The following is a 22,204-nucleotide window of genomic DNA, read 5'->3' as shown; positions in this document are numbered from 1 at the left end:
ATGCAGCTGATGTGGGTGATATTGCCAGTGCCATTTGTGTAGTGCCCAAAGGTGATATGCCTTTGAAAATACGATGGACTTTGAATTCGGTACCCATAGTTAGCGGCAAGAATGATTTTAACATAATGCGTTTAAATAAACGCACCAGCTCATTGAGCATTGAATCCTTGTCGGCCATGCATCGTGGCGTTTATAAATGTATTGCCACAAATAAGGCCGGATCAAGTGAATATACTGCCGAATTACAAGTCAATGGTTTGTGTTTGAGTTGATATGCTAAAAATATGTCATAATTTGTCTAAAACCACTGTTGATGTTCTTTTTTCTAATTGCTGCTAATACACAAATGATTGCGGTGCACATTTTTAGTTAGCTGAATAGTTGCTGAATGATCTTCATAAATATTTCACAGCTGTGACATAACTCATCTGAACCTTTGGCATATAATAATAGTTAGCTGAATTTATATTTCATTAGCTGAATTTAAATTTCAATAGCTGAATTCATAAAATATCAATGATCTGGTTTATCTAAAAGGATTGTGAATCTTTTTGTGTACATAATTAGCTGAATAAAAAAAAAACTTGGCTACCAAAATTCATTTCATGTTTTTAATAAAAATTTAACAAATAATGATTAAATGTTGGGTGCATTGCCAGCTGAATGATTGTTATGGTGGCTGAATGATGTAAAGAAAACTGCTGGTATATTTTAAAGGTTAGCTGAATTCATATTTTAGTTGCTCCATTCCTAAATAATGGAGAATTTAGATTATCTATCAGGTGTACAAATATTTTTGTGTACATTCTTTGAACATACTATGATTTACTTATGGATAAATTGCTATCTGCATACTTGTTATGGTGGCTGAATAATATATTCGTATTGTTGTAGAAGTCCTCTTAAATGCTGGTACAAATTAAAAGCTAGCTGAATTCATATTTCACTAGCTGAATTAATAAAATATGATTGATTTAAATTAACTATTAGGTGTATAAATATTTTTGTGTACATAATTGGCTTGCTGAATTGAAAAATTGGCTACTAAGATGTATTTGACAATCTTTTTAATAAATTTTTACAAACAAATTTTTTTGATGGATCAATTGCTAGCTTTTGGTGTCTGAATGACATATATGCACTTTTAATAGAAGTTTCATATCTTTTAAATGTTTTTTTATCAGCAAATATTTGCGGAATTTATGTAAAAATGAGTAATTTGTGGAAAATTGTTACATTTTTTTACCACACTGTGGAAGAGAACCCGAATTTGAAGGTTGTATTGGCTTTAAATTCTGACACAAGAGGGGCTATTGCAGATAAACCAGGTTGGGAACAGAATGTAACCAAAAAGTGACTAATTTCTATTGTTCGTATTCATTCTGCTCCATAGACCGTGGTTTGTGTTAACATTGCCTCCAAGCCCCTTGGCCTCACAGCATGTGACCAAGACCCGGACCATGTCTTGCGGGATGTTGTCTTCATCATACGATTGGTATATGGAAGCTATAACTAGTAAGGGGTTGTTCGGTCCATGGCCACAACCGTTAAATAACATTGTACAACAGCTAATCGGGGGCATTGAAATTCTAAATGGGTTGAAAGTACTTTAAGCTCTTCTGCCAATTTTTTTACGACCATTTTTTATATAATCTTTGCGATATATTCAAGATTTATCAGGGATGGGTGGATCGATTTCGGCTAATTTTTGTTTTTACCCTTATAATAACTCAAAAATACAAGTTCGGCTACCCCCTCACTCAAAAAACAAATACCCTCTGGCCATACATATATAGATATCGATCTGTACAGTATGGGGCTTTAATTATAGGTATTTGGGAGTAGATTTTGATTCAAAAATGAGAAGACATGTGTCAAGGGCGGCTGATACGGTTGACCATCTGCACAATATGGGACTCAATTAGAAAGAATCTGATACTAGAATACGAATCTGATATTGTATCATAGGTCCAAGTATATTTGGGTGTGGCGTCCCTATAAATCACACAGTAGACATATTGTTTATTTGGGAATATATGGGACTCTAATGAAAAGTGCAATATTTGGGAGTAGAGTCAGATATTAAAAACTCAAAATCCCTTTTGGGGTATTACTCTACTGACCTAGTACTTCCTCCCTCATTTGGAATTCCCCATACCCCAGATCATAATCTCGAAATTATTCTAGTGTGTAACCGTAACTTTTGTCTACAGATGAGTGTAAGATATCTTGATCTTAGTCTACGAACCTTGTTATCCTGTAACCCATAATTCTAAGCAGCTCGCCATGGCTGCCTCTGAGTGGAGCAGGTTAATCTGCTGTAGGCAGGTCATGCTTATGATTTCTTGGGTATCGTCGTCACCATCGGCTGACAAGAGCAGTTTTACCTGGTTTAAGCCGAACTTGATCTTTCGAGGAATTCAAAATCCTTTACTCCACTCGTACCATCACAATCGTCCAATCCTCGTCCCCTCACAATGGTCCAAGATTCTCAACGTTGTCCAGCGGTGAATTTATCGATCGGAATCAGCTCTATCCTCTTGCAAATCCAAAGGCGTTCATGGCCACTGATGCTGGTAGAGAACTAGTCTAATGCCGAAACCAATAACTTTGACGCTCTTCTGCCAGTTTGCACCATCGAATTTCGTGAAGGAGTCAACGTCACCTTTCGCACTGGATTCCGATAAGCTCAAAGAGGAATCCTTTCCTCAATCACCAAAGGAGTTCAAGACCACTGATGCTGGTAGAGACCTAGTTTAATGCTGTAACCAATAACCTTGACCCCCTTCTGCCATTTGGCACCACCGAATTTAGTGAAGGAGTCATCGTCACCTTTCCTGCTGTATTCCGATAAGTGTCATCGCCATCGGCCGATAGGATTATTATTACATGGTTTCAGCCGAACTTGAGAGGACTTTGAAGATTCTATCTCTCGCACGTACCCTCACAATCAGCTAATCCTCCGAAAGAGTATTAGACGATGAAGTATGAGTTCATCCACTGACACTAGAGGGGGTATACACACTCTCAACGTTGGATTTATCGATCGGGACCTTCTCTACCACTGATGCAGGTAGAGAACTAGTTTAGTGCCGCAACCAATAACTTTGACTCCCGTCTGCCATTTTGCACCATCGAATTTCGTGAAAGAGTCAACGTCGCCTTTTGCACTGGATTCCGATAATCTCATGGTTTCAGCTCCTTTAGCAGATGGAATTTATTCTCAATTACGTAAGGGTGATGCCAGGTCCTAGGTGATCAAGACCACTTATGCTAGTAGAAATCAAGTTTAATGCCTTCTCTTTACCGAAAACAATACTTTGACGCCCTTTTGCCCTTGGGCACTTCGAATTCCGTGAAGAAGTCATCCTCACCTTGCTGGATTTCTACAAGCTCGGAGAAACCTCTGCTTAATCATCATCCATCCTTCGCGATTGCTCCGGCCAAGGATAGCCCTTTGTAGTTCCGGTGCTGATCATAAGGTCAAGATCGATCTTTTGACTTCAGACCCCTGCACATCGCTAGATTGCTGCCACTTGCCCACAGTATTGATATTATCATTGTAGTGAGGTGTTGTAGTGGGGAGTAGGGAACATTCCTTTGATTACTCTTTATGATTCTGACGTAGGCTCTATGAAAGGCTTCGTCCTTGCAGTTGACCCCCAATTCCAGGCCTAGTGATAGGCGCAAAGTTCTTTAATTTGTGATTTCGTGTCCGTGTTTAGCGTATGTAGCAGTTTCGATGGTTAGGTTCACGTTGGTATTCGTTTTTATGTGTTTCGATGAAGTAGGGGGAGGCATACGTTCCACGTCAATCGTATTCATCGTAGATTCGTACTTTCTAACGTGGAACCTAATTTTGTGCATCAATCGCTTGCCATAGATCGCCGGAGTAGATGACTCCAGACCAGTGGTGGGGAAATACACACATACTATTGCACTTTAGTGTGTACATGCACAAGAACATAAGCCCACGGTTTAGAAATAATGTGCTAGACCTTCAGTCTTCTTAAGATACGGTAGTGAGCGTTTATAGCCCTCCTCCCGTTTCTGCTCCACCGTCTTTTCACCTTTCCGCTTATAACCTTGCGATGTGCTCGCCTCTACATCAGTAGTTGGCGGTTCCAGTTACAGCTGGGTCCGAGAATACCAGTTGGACGTCCTCTTCATTCATTTCGTAAAGCTCGATTATCCCAATTCCAAAGATCCCGTCGCAAGTATTCGTGGACATGTCAATTTTGACTTGTCCAAATAGAGTATTATTGGTTGTTGAATAAGTATGTGGTTGCGTTGCTTTACATGAGGTTAGGAGCTGCAGATATTGATTGCCTGCCAAACCCTTCGGTTGAGGTTGATTCCTGGTGTTAAAGGCTTGACCACCTTAAGAGTTAATCTGCATTATATTACCATTTATGTTTGTATGGTTGGGATAACTTTTCGTTGCGGTTAGACCCGAATTTCATAGCATTCAACTGGGAGATCAAAGTACCGCAAGGCAGATTGACTCTCGAAAAAAGCATTGACTTTAGATTCAACCCATAAGACACCGCATAGAGTCAAAATTCTTACTCCTTGCGGGAGACGGCAATCTAATAAGTTGTTAAAGAAAATGGCCAGATTGAAGATTCGTTAGCTGAATAATTCCAAACATTATATTTCAACATGGTCTCTTTTGTTCTTTCGCAGGCTGCTTCGATAATTCGAACAGTTTATACCTACTTAAGGGTAGCTAAAAATTTAACCTATATCTTCACTGCTTAGTTTTACGATGATATTTATTATGTTAAGTATGAAGTTGGTTTTATTATTTTATTCATTCGCTCTAATACGAAAATGATAAAATATTACATTGAATAAAATGTCAATACTTTAAACATCCGAGTCCAATTTGATTAAATCCATGATTCTAAATGCTGAATTACAGCAAAATCTTTCTTAACATCACTTGTAATGAATTTTAGATTCATGAAATTTTTCATATTTCGTAGGTTTTACTACTTTATTCCTTTTTGTCTTAAGTCCCTCCCCAAATTCAGGCTTTTACATTTGGCGATGAGCCAGCCAATACTGGTGAAATGGCTGGTGCTCTCTGCATGATTTCCAAGGGAGATTTACCTTTGGAAATTCGTTGGACTTTAAATTCAGCTCCTGCCATAACAGGAGAACATGGGTTTACTCTGTCACGTATGAATGCCAGAACTAGTTCTTTGAATATTGATTCCTTAGAGGCCCATCATAGGGGTACTTACAAGTGCATTGCCACCAATAAGGCAGGCACTGATGAGTTTGCAGCTGTTTTAGATGTTAATGGTTTGTTACTTGTATAGAAAGTATTTGTATTAAAAATTTATTATATTTTACTCAGTTTCGATTATTTATTTTTATTTCCTTATCTCCGAACAGTGCCCCCTCAAGTCTTACCTTTTAATTTTGCTGAAGATGCGGCCGATGTTGGTGAGATTGCCAGCGTTAATTGTGTTATACCAAAAGGTGATTTGCCTTTGAATATAAGCTGGTCTTTGAATTCAGTGCCAATTGCAAATGGTGAAAATGATTTCAGCATTGTAAGACTGAATAAGCGTACTAGTTCACTGAATATAGATTCATTGTCCGCTATACATCGTGGAGTTTATAAGTGTTTGGCAACAAATAAGGCGGGATCAAGTGAATACGCAGCTGAATTGCAAGTTAATGGTTAGTTCACTAACCGACTTACATACATGTTGGTATATAAGAAAGTTGTAGCTGTTGTATGTAAGAAATGGTGATCGATTGATAACTGCGCATATTTATAGTTCACTGTTTACGGAGTTAGGCGAAATAAATTAAACTCGAACAAACGTTATATTTTATAAACATGTTTTTTAAATATATTTCACAAATTAGTGCTTAACTTGAAAAATGTAATACAAAGTTTCCGTTTATATTCATCATCCTCCGACAATTAAAAAAAACTCTAGGGCTATTCACCTTATAAACAGCCTTAATATCTCAAAATTTAGCAATTCAGCAATAGTTTCAAAAGATGTTCCAACAATACAATATTCTTACATTCAACGATTTAAGACAATCCAGCTACAAATATTGAGCAAACAATCAATATAAATTTGCATATTGATTGGTCGTTGTGAATACTGTAATTTTTAGCTCATATAATTTTGGGGCTATTCAATGAATTACATGTTTCAAAACTGTATTAATAACAAATATTTTGAACAAATTCCTGATTTTTTTTTTATTTACATAGACATTTATTGATTTCTTAGCCCACCATCATAGGGTGAGGATATAGTAGTTCTGTAGTTTTAGGTTAGAGTTAGTCTGCCATCAAACTTACTTCGACGTTTTCGTCCATTGTGATATCACAGATACAAGAGAAGGAAGGTGGCTTCTAGTTTTTACTATTGAACCATCCAGAAAGCTTTAAAAACCAAAACAACTTTCAATGTTAACCTCTGCTAAATCAGACAAGTTCTCAAAGCAGAACTCTTTTTGACAGCGATTGTGGGACACACACACAGCAGATTTTCTATAGTCTCTACTACCTCGACGTCCTCAAAGTTTCAGCAGAAGTCGTTACATCAATCTATCAACATGTTTACCGATCAGACAGTGACCTGTCCTGACGGACACAATGACTGTCCGTAAACATTCCATTAAGCTACCGGGGCAAACTTCACAAATATCACTGAGTGCTGTCCAATTCAAATTTGAGCCCTCCTTTTTATAGCCCAGTCCGATCAGCGTGCCGCAGAGCGACACTTCTTTGGGGAGAAGTTTTTACAGGGCAAAGTACTTCACAAATGTCGCCAGCATTAGGGGGATAACCACCGTCGAAAAAATTTTTCTGATGTTTTCGCCAGGATTTGAAGCCCGGTGTTCAGCGTCATAGTTAAGTCTAGATTAGGTCACATTATTTTGGTGTGTTCACAACTTTGTAACCATTTGTCATTCATTGCCCTTAGGGTATGATTCCGAAGACCTAGCTTACATGTCACTAGAAGCATACCCACGGATTCCAGTTCCCCTTGAAAGTTCAAGGTAGTTCCTAGTCTCGCACTTTCCGTACGATCTACAATTCCCTTGGATATCTCTGTGGCTAATAAAATACAATTCTCCGAGTGGTACTGGATGCTAGTTGACAATAGATTATCGATTCAAAATAAACTGCTTTGGTATAATCAAATGATCAAACCAATATGGACTTACGGAATACAGCTTTGGGGTTGCGCTGCCAAGAATGAGGTAGAAAAGATTCAAAAATCTCAAACTGTAATACTTCGTACCAAAGCTAATGCACCTTGGTACATACGAAACACCGACTTACACAGAGACTTAGGAGTGAGGACAATATCGGAAGAAATATCCATCCACGCCCTGAAACATGCGAACAAACTACAAAGTCACGTTAACTCTAACTTAAACCATATTGTTCGAAACTATTCAGGCACCAGAAGACTCCATTGAACTATACCAATGGATCTAGTCCCTTAAGGGGCCATAAATCCGAGCAGAAACTAGGATGTAATTACTGAACTATTTCTAAAACATGAATTCGAACTAGGCTAAATTTTCTAGTTTATATTATATATCTTTACGTTATTTTAAAATTTCTAGAGGAGTGTAACTCATTCGTAATAAAAATTAATAAAAAAAAAATTCTGTGGCTCTGCAACATGTTTTCCGGCTCGGCAACCGGAAAACATGAACTAATCAGCCATCTCGCTCAAAGATCTGCGATAGCCGAGGTGTAAAGGAAGATGAACGCCTTCTCTGAGGATTGCACGATACGCATTGTTTGGGACATAGCGGAGTAAGGAGCAATGAAAGAGCAGACGATTTGGCAGTGAAGGCCACAGGACTGTCTTCAATAAACTTGGTCGACCCAGTAATGGGAGTGGGCGACGTACACTGTGGACGACGAAAACCCTTAGGGGAGGTCCGAATCGTGAGAAGAAGAGGCTATACAGAAAGGTTGTAAGAACGAGGACAGTTTTGCTTTCGGTATAATAACGGGATATATAGAACTATGGTCTCACTTTTGCAAATCAGTGGGGCTAGTGATGGCATGTTGGGAAGATAATGAGAAATATGAGAATTTCCTATGTCGTTAGGTGTGGACACAATAACAGTCATAAACCAACTTAGTGGCATGGCATGGAAATATATTAGAGTTTTTGTAAGCAGCACGGACTTACTGACTTTGATTTTTCATTTACGAGGTTACTTTTTATACCCTCCACCATAGGATTGGGGTATACCAATTTCGTCATTACTTTTGTAACATTTCGAAATTTACGTCCTAGACCCCATAAAGTATATATATATTATTGATCGTCATGACACGCTTTCTTTTAAAGGAGTAAAACTAGGCGCTTGAAATTTTGCACAAATACTTCTCATTTGTGTGTATCGGTTGGGATTGTAAATGGGCCAAATCGACACATGTTTTGATAAAGCTGCCTCGTACACCAATCTCTCATAGTGGCATGAGGCGAATAAATATCCACACCCTCAACCTAACCTTACCTAAGAGTGCCTGGAAACTTTCCCTTCACTGTATTTTTAATGCTATATTCCAAAGTAGAGAAGACAGTAAACCTCTTTGAGGTGTCCCACTGCTAACCCATTTTTACAGATCTACAGATCCCAAGCATGCTATACTGCATCTTTTAGTAAGTAAGTTTTTAATATTTTTCTTACGCTAGCATTGATGCTTAGAAGCTCCAGCTCCCTCAGCAAGTTGTACAATTTCAAGTAATGCAACCATTATGTATTCCTTGACAGCGAGAGAACCTTCTATGAAGCCTATTAGGTCGAGAAGGGTTGTTTTACTGGGCTTGCTATTACTGTATGCAATCTGTTACCGAGACAGGCGATTTCCAGCGATCTTTGCCCTAAGATATTTATCTGTGAACAATATCAACGGTAGGGACTAGAAGCCATTTTCCTTCTCCTGTCCCTGTGGTATCGCAATGGACAAGACGAATAAGTGAGTTTGATGGCAGACTGCCACTAAAATTTAACCTAACCTTACCTTCTTTAATGATTGCAATAAAACTATATAGTTCATATTCCTTTTGAGCCCTAGAAAAAGCATTCATTCAACGATTGGCTTTTCAAAAAAATCCTCATATAAACTGAACCTGAAACTGAATTTGTATAAATATCTATCAATTTGTATAAATACCTGGTGGGTATCCTAAGCCTGGCAGGGCGGAAGTTGTCTTGTATTTCTTTTTTATAATAAGAACATTGGAAAAAGGAAATTTATTAAATATACTTAAATTGAGTTGTGGCTGAAGAAGCTATACAATGTGGCTATTGACTTAGCCTCCTTGCTTTGTGGATTTCAGCGATCGAATATTGACAAATTAAATTGATTTGTACTCAAACTCTGAGAATTTTAATAAGAAGTTTGTTGCCCTTTAAGTTCCTCCTCAAATACAGGCTTTTAGTTTCGGAGATGATCCTGCTAATACTGGTGAAGTAGCTGGCGCCTTTTGTATGATATCCAAGGGCGATTTACCTTTAGAAATTCGTTGGACATTGAATTCGGCCCCAGTTATAACTGGTGAACATGGTTTTACTCTACTGCGCATGAATGCTCGCACCAGTTCTCTGAATATTGATGCTTTAGAAGCCCATCATAGGGGCATTTACAAATGTATAGCCACTAATAAGGCAGGTTCTGCTGAATATTCAGCGGAATTAGAAGTCAACGGTTTGTTGGAATAAAAAACTTTTAAAAATTAACAGAAAAACTTAGTTGTATGTATGAATTAATTTTTATTTTTTTAACTTTTATTTTAAAAAATCTACCTACTCCTAGTACCACCCCAAGTATTACCATTCATTTTTGGCGAAGATGCTGCGGATGTTGGTGATATTGCCAGTGCTACTTGTGTTGTGCCAAAAGGCGATCTACCAATGGAAATACTTTGGTCTTTGAATTCCGCACCCATTGTAAGTGGTGAAAATGGTTTTACAGTTGTGCGTTTAAACAAGCGCACAAGTTCTTTGAATATTGAATCGTTGCGCGCACAACATCGTGGTGCTTACAAATGTATAGCTTCGAATAAGGCGGGCACAAGTGAATACATTGCTGAATTACAGGTTAATGGTTGGTTGGTGCCTTACATAAACGTTTAAAATATATTGCAATACAATATATAAAGTAAAACAGCTTTTTGTGCTTTTTTGTTGCTGATAAAATATATTTTTTATGTATATATACTTTGCTGAATGTGAAACACTTTATGTGAATTGGTGTAAGGCAGTTTAATAATTTATTACAAATCATTAATTGGGCTATTGTTGTGTGTAAGCAAAAATCCTTTGAAAAGAAACACCTTAGCTGAATTGGTTAACATAATTTTAAACGCTGTGAGCTGTATTAAAAGAAGTTAGATATTGATTAAAAGTTTAAATCAAACAACCATAGTACAGATGTTATAAAAAGGAATAAATCCTTAGTTGTGCTTCAGCTCGTATACAATAACATATTTAGTGGATAACGAAAGTGGAGGTACAAATAGAAGACACTGGTGTAGGCGTTTTGAAAGTTAACATCGGAAGGTAGTTTGAAAGGTGAAACATTTCCCCTCTCATTATGATTTTTGCAAATATTTTTTCTTAAGATTTCTTGCAGTTTAGGCTAAATATCTTCGACAATATTAGTGATGACTTTTCCCTCAACCTACTCATTCAAAAGTTTCTTTTTTCCAAACAGGACTAAGGACTCAGAACTAAAACGGGAGCTGTAGCCGAGCAAAATCTTTAAAAAAATTATCACAACACAAGTTAAAGTATGATACGATAATTTAAAAACGCCACTTTTCAACCTCAAGTTACTGTTGGAGTTGAAGATCTCCACACTGAAAAAATTGTTGTCCTAATTTTGAAGATTCGATCCAAAGATTAGCAAACTTAATTTAAAGATGCTCAATTTTTAAGCTTTTCAAGGAAACATTCCGTTTGGTGAAAAAAATTTTCCTCCATATTAAGGTTTTTTGTTTGTTTTAAATGGAAGGTTTAATTAATCCTTAACTTTAATAACTTTTGTTATTAAAGACAAAATCTAAAGCGAAGGTCAATATTAATAGTAATTCACCCCATGCCACTATGGACATACACCTAAGCCTGTAATCGGCTTGTTGTGCGCTCTAAACACTATAAAGTAACCTCAAAAAAGAACATTTTAAGTTAGGAATTCCGTGCTACTTACAAAATCCTTAATTGTTTTCAATACCACTCCCCTAAGTTGGTTCATGTCTGATATTGTGTCTCCACCTAAGTACCGGTATCTGTAGGACACGAAAGCCGGGCAATGACAAAGGAAATGCTCCAACGTCTCATCATCTTCCCCGCATGCCCTACACTTGCTATCACTTGCCGCACCGATTTTACATAAGTGTGCTCGTAGACCTATATGTAACGTTATGATACCAATAGCTATACTGACCTCCTTCTTACTTCCTTTCAGTAATAGCCTCCTCTCCTCATGCTTTGGATCCCCCATAGGATTTTCGCCGTCCTACTGACCGTTTCGCTGTTCCACATTGTTGCATGCGCATTCGTCGCCCACTCCCTCAACTCGGTCTGCGTCGAACCGAAAGGCTTCGGGTTAACCAAGTTTATTGACAGCAGTCCTCTGGTCTTCACCGTCAAATCGTCTGCCCTTTCTTTCCCCCTTGCTCTATTATGGCCCGGCACCCAAACGAAGGCGTTAATCTCCTTCTTACATTGCAAGACTGTTCGTGACCTTACCGTCCTGGTTGTTATGGCCCTTATGGCAATTTTACTGTTTGTAAAGATGTTCACACTCGACGTCCTCGCGTTAGCACCACACCACTTCACGCATTCCGTGATCGCCCGGATCTCCGCCTGCAGGACTGTATTATATTCAGGCAGTCTAAAACAGATGTCAGTCTCTGGGTTTTCAATGTAAACCCCCAGGCCCACTCTGTCCTCTAGCTTTGATCCATCCGTGTAACATGATGGCAATACTAGGGTTGCGTCAATCCAAGACTGTGCCGATGGCAGCAGTGCGTCGCACTCGACTTCAAGGTTCCTCTCAGGTATCCGATCGGAAACCTCTTCCCTTCCTATCGTCGCCTCCATTATACCGCGATGGTATGAGCTGCTCCCATCCTCAATCCATTCTCCCATCGTCTTAAGTCTCATAGCCGTAGTGGCTGCCACACACTTAATCTGTATGTCAATGGGTCGGATATCTAGAATAGTATCCAGTGCCCTAGTGGGTGTGGTCCTCATCGCTCCGCCTATGCCAAGAAAACAAGTTCTCTGAACCTGTTGTATGGTCCTTATGTTGCACCTTTTTCTCCATAGCAGTCCACCAAACTACTGAGGCGTAAGTAAGTATTGGTTAAATCACGCTTCTGTAGAGCCAGTGGACTATCCTAGGATTGAGACCCCATTTCGAGCCTACGGCCCGTCTGCATAGTGCCCAACAACTGTGAGCCTTCTCAGTACGCTCCTGAATGTGACACTTCCAATTCAGTTTCCTGTCCAAGATCACACCTTGTCAGATATCGAAATAGTCTTATTGAGGAAACGTGATGTGTTAAATTCGCCCACCTTCGTCTTCCTCGTGAACAGGCATATTTCAGTCTTCTCTGGGTTAACATTGAGACCTCTGTGTCTAGTCCAGTCATATGCCATATGCAAAACCCTTTCGGACCTTCTGCATAGCTCGTTCGGATCCTTACCTTTTAGAAGTATTAAATCCCTCCTCAGTCAGCATCCGGAATAGGACATTTATGGTGGTCACTCATAGGAGTGGCGAGAAAATGCCCCCTTGCGGCGTGCCCTGTGCCACTTTCTCCCTTAAATTTATGCCTTGGGACACACAATTTATCCACTTGTTCCTTAGCATATGGTTTATCCAGTCTCTAAGGACCGGGTCCACCCGGTTCTGGTCTAAGGATTGGATCCGTGTGTCGCTCCGCACATTGTTAAAAGCCCCCTCGATGTCAATGCATACCGCCAGTGTGTACGTTTTGGCATCGAAGGATTCTTCTATTTTATGCACAACCTCGTGCAGGGCAGTCTCCACCGACCTTCCCTTGGCATAGGTATGCTGTTTGTATTCGAGCAGTTCACTGGGTGTCCTAGTCTTTATCATGGTGTCCACAATACGTTCCATGGTTTTGAGTAGAAAGGACGTAAAGTTTATAGGTCTGTAGGCCTTTGGTGTCGCATAACTTGCCTTGCCGGGCTTAGGTATAAACACCACCCTTGCCTCCTGCCAGGATTTCGGAATATATAAAAGTCCTAGGCACGCGGTGAAAATTTTGGCCAGACGAGGCGCCAGATATTCTGCCTCTTTCTGTAGTAACGCCGGGTGACTTAAATGGTTTGAAGCTCCTCAAGGTTTCCTTTACCATAAATTTCGTTATTACAAACCTTCGATCAACGTCAATATTCCAAGATTCCCGTGTCTCCGTGAGTCCCGTGCCTAGTAACCGCTCTCCAGATTTGACTTCTGTCCATAACTTGATATATATGCCATATAAACCGATCTCCCACTTTGGTTTCTTGAGCCTTTAAAAACAATAGTTAAGATTTCTCTAGTACATCCCGAAAGCATTGGAACTCTCCTTCAGGCAGATATGGCCTTGTGAAAGTGCAAATTTTTCGTGAAAATATTGAAAAATTGCCAATTGTTCAGAGTAATTTATCAAATTTTCAAGAAAATTGCACATTCAAAGGCCTAATCTGCCTGAAGGATCGTCCCAATGTTTTTACGATTCACTAGAGAGTTATTAACTATTGTATTAGCCAACATTTTTGTCCTAGCACTTGATCGAAAATTTGAACGGTTTGGCTGTTATAGGCCAAAATATCGCAAAAAAACCTGACGAACGTCTGAGAAATAACTGGAAGTTAAAATCTTTTTACCGTAAATGTATGGTCTAGAGGCCTTTTTTACTCAGTACAATCCCACGAATCAGAAACGCGTAGGGCCCCTTAAATCACTCCACCCTAATATCTATATATATAGAAGAATATATGCAAGGATTACAAGAAATCTTAAGCCCAATGTTTAAAAAAATCTGCAAACTCTCTTTTTATGTTAGCTCTTGATGATAACTTTTAAAACGCAGATGCTATTCTCACCATCTACTCAGATATTCTTCTAATGTATGTGAGCTACAAATTCTATACGAAAATATTTTGAGTCATTCTTGTGTTGCTGAATTAAATCTGGCTGAGCATAAAATGGTTGATGACTTTCTCAAATGCTTCGATCAATAATATCAACTTTTGAAAGAATTTGTTAAAACATCGTGGAAAAATATTTAAAGAATAAAAAAGTCAAAATTCAAGATTCTGCTAAAAATTTACTGAATTTTGTTTTCTGTTTTTATTTACATAAGTTTCTGTAAAAAATATGGCATTCAAATTTTATTGAATAGTTATCATTATGACTTAAAATCCCTTTTTTCCCCAGCATTGAAATGTATCCTATACTAATTTCTATGGGTATTATATCTATTATTGGGAATAATTACAATAAATGCAGGTGCTAATGGCTATCTGAATTTTATTCAGCTGCGGTGAATTTATTTTAGAATCTTCTATATTTTTTAAAACTTTTTTCGAACTATCTTTAATTAGTACCCCCTCAACTTATGCCCTTTGCATTTGGAGATGAACCTTCGAATTATGGTGATAGTACAGCGGTCCAATGTATGGTCTTTAAGGGTGATGTTCCTCTACAACTTCATTGGACCTTAAATGGTCAACCCATTACAAATGAACATTCGGGCATTCGCATTATAAAAATGTCTCCAAAATTAAGTTCTTTAAGTATAGATGCAATTAATGGAAATCATCGTGGTATATTTAAGTGTATTGCCACTAATGCTGCTGGCAGTGCGGAACAATCGGCTGAACTTATGGTTAATGGTTAGCTCATATGGCTAAATAGTTTTAGTGTGCTATACAAATACATATTTGTGATCTCTTAACATTTTAATTTATTTAGTTTTAAATCCCAATTTTATCCCAAAAATCCTTAAAAACAAAATGTTAGAAGGCATATTTGACTAAGTGCAAAAATATTTGAGGAATTTCTTCTTTTACAAAAACAAAATTTCAACCTTATTTGAGAACATATTCATGAATATTTTTAACTTAGTTTTCCCATTCAAAAACTAACCAAATAAATTTTTGCAAAATGATGTTAAAAAAACTTATTTGACTAAATGAAAAATATCAGCAAGTATTTCTTCTCTTTATGAAAAATATTTTTTATTATATATATATTTGGAATATTTCTAACTTTAGTACCACCACAAGTTAAGCCTTTCTCATTTGGCGATGAGGCTTCAAATTCTGGTGACTCCGTTGGCATTCAGTGTTCTGTATCTAAAGGGGATCTTCCCATCGATATCAAATGGTCTTTGAATAATCAAACGCTTGTTAGTGGCAATGCAGAAATCATAATAGGCCGTATGTCGGCCAAGTCAAGCACTTTGAATATTGACTATATAACTGCCGATCATCGTGGTATTTTTACATGTACTGCCAAAAATGCTGCCGGTGAAAGTTCCTACGAGGCCGAACTTAAAGTCAATGGTTCTTAAAATTCATTACATTAAATATCAATTGATGATTATGGTTATAGATTATTTGATTTTGTTTTATATTTATATGTTTGTTTCTGCTTTTAAATTTCCTTATTCCTTTCAGTCCTGCCCACCATACATCCTTTTAGCTTTGATGGTGAAGCCAATGAGGGTGATAGCGTTCAACTGACATGTCATGTGGCCAAGGGTGATTTGCCCTTGAAAATACGTTGGCTTCACAATGACTTACCCTTGTTTTCTCATCTTGGAGTTTTAACAAGTAAAATTGGCGATCGCATTAGCTTGTTGACCATCGAATCTGTAAAGGCAGCTAATTTGGGAAATTATACATGTCTGGCTAAGAATAAAGCTGGCGAAAGTTCATATATAACTGAATTATTTGTTAATGGTAGTTGAAGCTTATTTTCATATAAATTCTTTAATTTTTGATTTTTTTAATTAATTTGTTTTTTTGAGAACACTTTAAGTTTACCTTCCTAAATCCTTGAGACCTTTAAGCTCTTTACACCGTTATACTGGTATATTTACCATGTAAAATATTTGACTCTTATGCTGGCTGAATTATTGACATTTATTCTTAATAGATATTTTCTTCAAATAAAGGGTTTTTCAATAAGGACTTGAAAACTTTGAATTTACTTTATGAACGCACTCTTACACTAATTATCGAATTGTCACAGTCAATTTATTCAATAAACTCAACAATTTTATTTTGAACAACGTCTGCAAATCATAAACATTTTGTACCTTAGTTCGGAGTCGGTGACCGCTACTTTAAGAACGTTAATCATCTTCAGTAATGGATTCGTCAATAAGCAAAATTTTGCCCATGAATATTCCACTAAGGAACAGGGACAAACTTCTCACATATCAATGAGTGCAATCCAATTCAAGTTTAATTTCAATGATAAGGGCCCCCTTTTTTTATAGCCAAATCCGAACGGCGTGCCACAGTGCGACACTCCTTTGGAGAGAAGTTTTACATGGCATAGTAAACCTCACAAATGTTGCCAGCATTAGAAGAGGAAAATCACCGATGAGAATTTTTTCTGATGGTCTCGCCAGGATTCGAACCCAGGCGTTCAGTGCCAGAGGCGGACATGCTAACCTCTGCGCTGCGGTGGCCTCCAAAATATGCTATATATTAGGTGAAAATATGCTAATATATTAGTCAGGTGAAAATCCACGCGTGTTTCGTCGTTTCTGGTAGGTTGCTACCAAAATTGGTAGGTTTGTTTTATCTTGGTAGGTTGGTAGGCTGACCTCAAATTTTGGTAGGTTTTTCCAGCATATAAATACCGAAATAATTATTGAAAAAATATGTAGAGGATAACGCATAATTGTTTCACTCCATATCGTATGTGCCTTTAATAAGCCCATAATGTTGCATCGAGTGACGATAGCAGCTATTCAAATAATTTTCATTTTGAACCATATACTTATACAAGAAGTCTCCCTGGTTCATATTTCTGAGGAAAAGTGCGTTACTAGTACGAGTGTCAAGGAACCTACTCTGAATTTCGTAAATTCAGGGTAAACATTGCAAAGTGTTGTGCGTTCAATGCCTTCACCTTCATACAAATATAGTCAGATTTGGTCCATACTCGGGTTTTGAGGGGTATAATGCAACTAATTGTAAACCCGAAAACGGGTAGTAAATGCGCAGAATGGGCTCGATACCTAAAAGCGGAATCGCTGTATGCATACACGACACTGTTATTCATCGGCATCGGTGCAAAAATACGACTTTTATGAACTCAGTTCATTAACGAGAGTTAGGTATATATGGGTGCTATATCAAGGCGTATGCCATCTTTGAACTAGGCCCGTTTTTTATAGACTATAGAATGATTACAACAGGTTTTTTGTAGAGTTGAAATGTATGCATAAATCAACGTCTTGCAAATGGAGTGACAAAATAACCAACTATTCGATGGTGGGCCACCGTAGCGCAGAGGTTAGCATGTCCGCCTATGGCGCTGAACGCCGATCGCCGTTCGAATCCTGGTGAGACCATCAGAAAACATTTTCAGCGGTGGCTTCCCCTCCTAATGCTGGCAAAATTTGTGAGGTAATATGCCATGGAAAACTTCGAATCCTGGCGAGACCATCAGAAAACATTTTCAGCGGTGGCTTTCCCTCCTAATGCTGGCAAAATTTGTGAGGTAATATGCCATGGAAAACTTCTCTCCGAAGAGGTGTCGCACTGCGGCACGCCCCTTCGGAATCGGCTATAAAAAGGAAGCCCCTTATCATTGAGCTTAAACTTAAATCGGACTGCGCTCATTGATGTGTGAGAAGTTTGCCCCTGTTCCTTAGTGGAATGTTCATGGGCAAAATTTGCAATTTGCAATTCGGTGGTGGGTCTCTAGACCATTTGGTAGGTGTTGGTCATGTTTGGTAGGATTTTTCTTTGACTTTGGTAAGAAATATTTTTTTTGGAGTGGCAACGCTGGTAACGATCAATTTATTGAAGAGTAATTTTGATAAGCGTGTTATCTCAAAAAATTTGTCCCGTCGATTGGCCCGTGCTATTTGACTTCTCTCGACTATTTTCCATGGGACTACATCAAGTCATTGGTCTATGCCTACAAACCGACTACGTTGGAAGAGTTTAGAGCCAACACTGAACGGGAAATAGCGATCGTTTCGGTTGAAATGTTATGCCGAATTATCGAAAATCGGGTCCAACGTTTTGAAAGATGCAAAAGTGAACGCGGTGGCCATGGCGGTCTATGCCTACAAACCGCCGACGTTAGAAGAGCTCAGAGCCAACATTGAATAGGAAACAGCGATCGTTTCGGTTAAAATGTTAGGCCGAATTATCGAAAATCGGGTCCAACATATTGAAAGATGCAAAAGTGATCGCGGTGGCCATATAAACGTAGACGAGTGAATGGAACTCGTCTACGTCGTCTATAAATGTTTTGACTGTAAGTTTCTGCAAAATATCAAATGGTTTGCGTTTTGTTAAAAAAATATATTAAGTCCTTATTTGAAAGCCCGAACGCCGAACGCCTGGGTTCGAATCCTGGCGAGACCATCAATAAAAATTTTCAGCGGTGGCTTTCCCCTCCTAATGCTGGCAACATTTGTGAGGTACTATGACATGTAAAACTTCTCTCCAAAGAGGTGTCGCACTGCGTCACGCCGTTCGGACTCGGCTATAAAAAGGAGGCCCCTTATCATTGAGCTTAAACTTGAATTGGACGGCACTCATTGATAGGTGAGAAGTTTGCAACTGTTCCTTAATGGAATGTTCATGAGCAAAATTTGCATTTTTTTTTTGCATATTACATATGCAATGAAAATCGATCTAAAGATTTTACTTCTCGAGTCCGTAGATGGCACTGCATTAATCGTCCATTGGGTGAATGTTCATACACAGCACCCAAATAAATTGCTATTTTGATTTAGTTTCTTGAATTTATCTATTTTTACTCTTCTTAAAGTTGTGAAATAACTTTTTTTTATCATTTATTTAACAAGTAAATGTGTTTGTTTTTTATTATTGTCTGCTGAAATCTGATGATTCTATTTTATGTATATTAATTTTATTATTTTTCTATAGTTTTACCTCAAATTATGCCCATATATATTGATGATATAGTGAACTCGGGCGATTCTGTGGATTTGTTATGTCAAATTCAAAAAGGTGATCGTCCCATTAAAATTCATTGGAGTTTTGAACGTCCCGGAAGCGACATACGTTATGACTCTGTAGTACCTACAATGAGAGTCAATCGTATTAGCAGCAAATCTAGCATATTATCTATACCCAATGTTACTCCAGCCCATGCTGGTACATATACTTGTACTGCTAGTAATGCAGCTGGCGATACAACGTATAGCACCAATTTAACTGTTAATGGTAGGGTTTACAGTAATTTAGATTAAACAAAACAATTGATTGATACTGTACATATTGAAGTGATATTGTCCCGAATTCAAGCTGTAGTTACTAACAATACAACTTGCTTAAGCTCTATTCATTTCCTTACACTATATTTTTCATTACATTAGTAACATGACAACAGAACATGATACAAACGTTGCTGTATGCTTAAAGAAAAATAACTGTATAAGCTGTAAGTCTCCGCTCAATTTTGTGAAGAAACAAACTCTATTTGGTTTGCAATATGTTACTGAAACTCTGTATGCTCATTAAATTGATTTTTGTCGGGGAACGTCTCAACTTTCATAGTTGTAAAAGGTTGAAGGTTTATCAGTGTTATATGTTAAATTTCACCTATTTTTGGCAGTAAGTGAAAAACGCAAAAATGTAAAGAAGGAGCAAAATAGCCGTAAGATTTGAAAAGGGATTTTTAATAACTGTAACAAGGGTGGTTTCAACGTAAATTTCAACGTCATGTAAAGAAGATTATCTCGAAGAAAGGTAGAATCAACAAATAGAAAACAGCTATGTATTCTACAAAATCTTTCTGAATATTTCAACAGTGTAGCATTTAAAAGGAATAAAGTTTCACCGAAAGTTTAACAAAAAATTTGCGTTGGCTATATAAAAACTAACCGGTTCAACTGAAACATCTCTTCAACATTGAATTGCCAATTTGTATTAATCAATCAATAACAACATACCATTGAAGAATAAGTTTCAACCAGACTTCATTAGTTTTGAATTCAGTTCTTATTCGGTTGTATTCACTTGGAAAAAGACGGTAATGTCAACGAATAGAGAAGAAATTGTTACTCGGAAAATTATGTCAACACTGTTGGTAGTGTTGTAATTAATAAGATTAAAACTTTTGTCAAGAATTCAACCACAAATTTGGGTTCGCAATATGCGAAAAAGTCGCTTGCAATTAAACATCTGTTTTACATTAGAATAGCAATTGATCAACGAACAATATATACTTAAAGAATAGGGCTTCAGACAGGCTTGATATGTTTAAATTTACTTCTTGGAACGACCTAACCTAGCCATACCAACAGTGTTGTAGTTGAGAAGATTAAAACTTTTGTCAAGAACTCAACCAAAAATTTGGGTTCGCGATATGCGAAAAAAGCCGTTTGCCCTTGAACATCTGTTTTACATTAAAATAGCAATTGATCAACGAACAACATATCTTTTACGAATAGGGCTTCAGACAGACTTTATATAGTTAAATTTACTTCTTGGTGTTATCAGTATTACATAATTGTCTTTATTTTTTCACTATAAAATCCATATCAGAATTGAATTCATAGTTGGTAATGTTGCTCCCTCTTGTAGTTCTACCCCAAATTATACCATTTTCCTATGATGACATTATCAACAATGGCGATTCTGTGGATTTACTTTGTCAAATTAAAAAAGGTGATCGCCCCCTTAAAATACATTGGAGCTTTGAACGCGACATACGTTATGACTCTGTAGTACCTACAATGAGAGTCAATCGTATTAGCAGCAAATCTAGCATATTATCTATACCCAATGTTACTCCAGCCCATGCTGGTACATATACTTGTACTGCTAGTAATGCAGCTGGCGATACAACGTATAGCACCAATTTAACTGTTAATGGTAGGGTTTACAGTAATTTAGATTAAACAAAACAATTGATTGATACTGTACATATTGAAGTGATATTGTCCCGAATTCAAGCTGTAGTTACTAACAATACAACTTGCTTAAGCTCTATTCATTTCCTTACACTATATTTTTCATTACATTAGTAACATGACAACAGAACATGATACAAACGTTGCTGTATGCTTAAAGAAAAATAACTGTATAAGCTGTAAGTCTCCGCTCAATTTTGTGAAGAAACAAACTCTATTTGGTTTGCAATATGTTACTGAAACTCTGTATGCTCATTAAATTGATTTTTGTCGGGGAACGTCTCAACTTTCATAGTTGTAAAAGGTTGAAGGTTTATCAGTGTTATATGTTAAATTTCACCTATTTTTGGCAGTAAGTGAAAAACGCAAAAATGTAAAGAAGGAGCAAAATAGCCGTAAGATTTGAAAAGGGATTTTTAATAACTGTAACAAGGGTGGTTTCAACGTAAATTTCAACGTCATGTAAAGAAGATTATCTCGAAGAAAGGTAGAATCAACAAATAGAAAACAGCTATGTATTCTACAAAATCTTTCTGAATATTTCAACAGTGTAGCATTTAAAAGGAATAAAGTTTCACCGAAAGTTTAACAAAAAATTTGCGTTGGCTATATAAAAACTAACCAGTTCAACTGAAACATCTCTTCAACATTGAATTGCCAATTTGTATTAATCAATCAATAACAACATACCATTGAAGAATAAGTTTCAACCAGACTTCATTAGTTTTGAATTCAGTTCTTATTCGGTTGTATTCACTTGGAAAAAGACGGTAATGTCAACGAATAGAGAAGAAATTGTTACTCGGAAAATTATGTCAACACTGTTGGTAGTGTTGTAATTAATAAGATTAAAACTTTTGTCAAGAATTCAACCACAAATTTGGGTTCGCAATATGCGAAAAAGTCGCTTGCAATTAAACATCTGTTTTACATTAGAATAGCAATTGATCAACGAACAATATATACTTAAAGAATAGGGCTTCAGACAGGCTTGATATGTTTAAATTTACTTCTTGGAACGACCT

The 22,204-nt window shown here is 37.4% G+C and overlaps 1 protein-coding gene across 24 annotated transcripts in view; it reads left to right on the top strand.

Annotated features, from left to right (window-relative positions):
• LOC106095735 (cell adhesion molecule Dscam2) overlaps positions 1–22,204 on the top strand; it is a 433,819-nt gene that overhangs the window by 279,349 nt on the left and 132,266 nt on the right. For 4 of the 24 annotated variants that reach the window (XM_013263055.2, XM_059369673.1, XM_013263057.2 and 1 more), the window contains exon 10: positions 9,833–10,123. The exons of 19 other annotated variants lie outside the window; for them this stretch is intronic. In XM_013263055.2, the coding sequence (XP_013118509.2) occupies positions 9,833–10,123 (291 nt within the window). Of the gene's footprint in view, positions 1–9,832; positions 10,124–20,850; positions 21,142–22,204 lie in introns of all 24 variants that reach the window. One more of the 24 variants, XM_059369672.1, reaches the window with a different exon arrangement.

This window comes from Stomoxys calcitrans, chromosome 5 (assembly GCF_963082655.1).
Source record: "Stomoxys calcitrans chromosome 5, idStoCalc2.1, whole genome shotgun sequence".
Taxonomy (NCBI): domain Eukaryota; kingdom Metazoa; phylum Arthropoda; class Insecta; order Diptera; family Muscidae; genus Stomoxys; species Stomoxys calcitrans.
The sequence above is the reverse complement of the archived record's forward strand: the minus strand, read 5'-3'. Positions and strand labels throughout refer to the sequence as shown.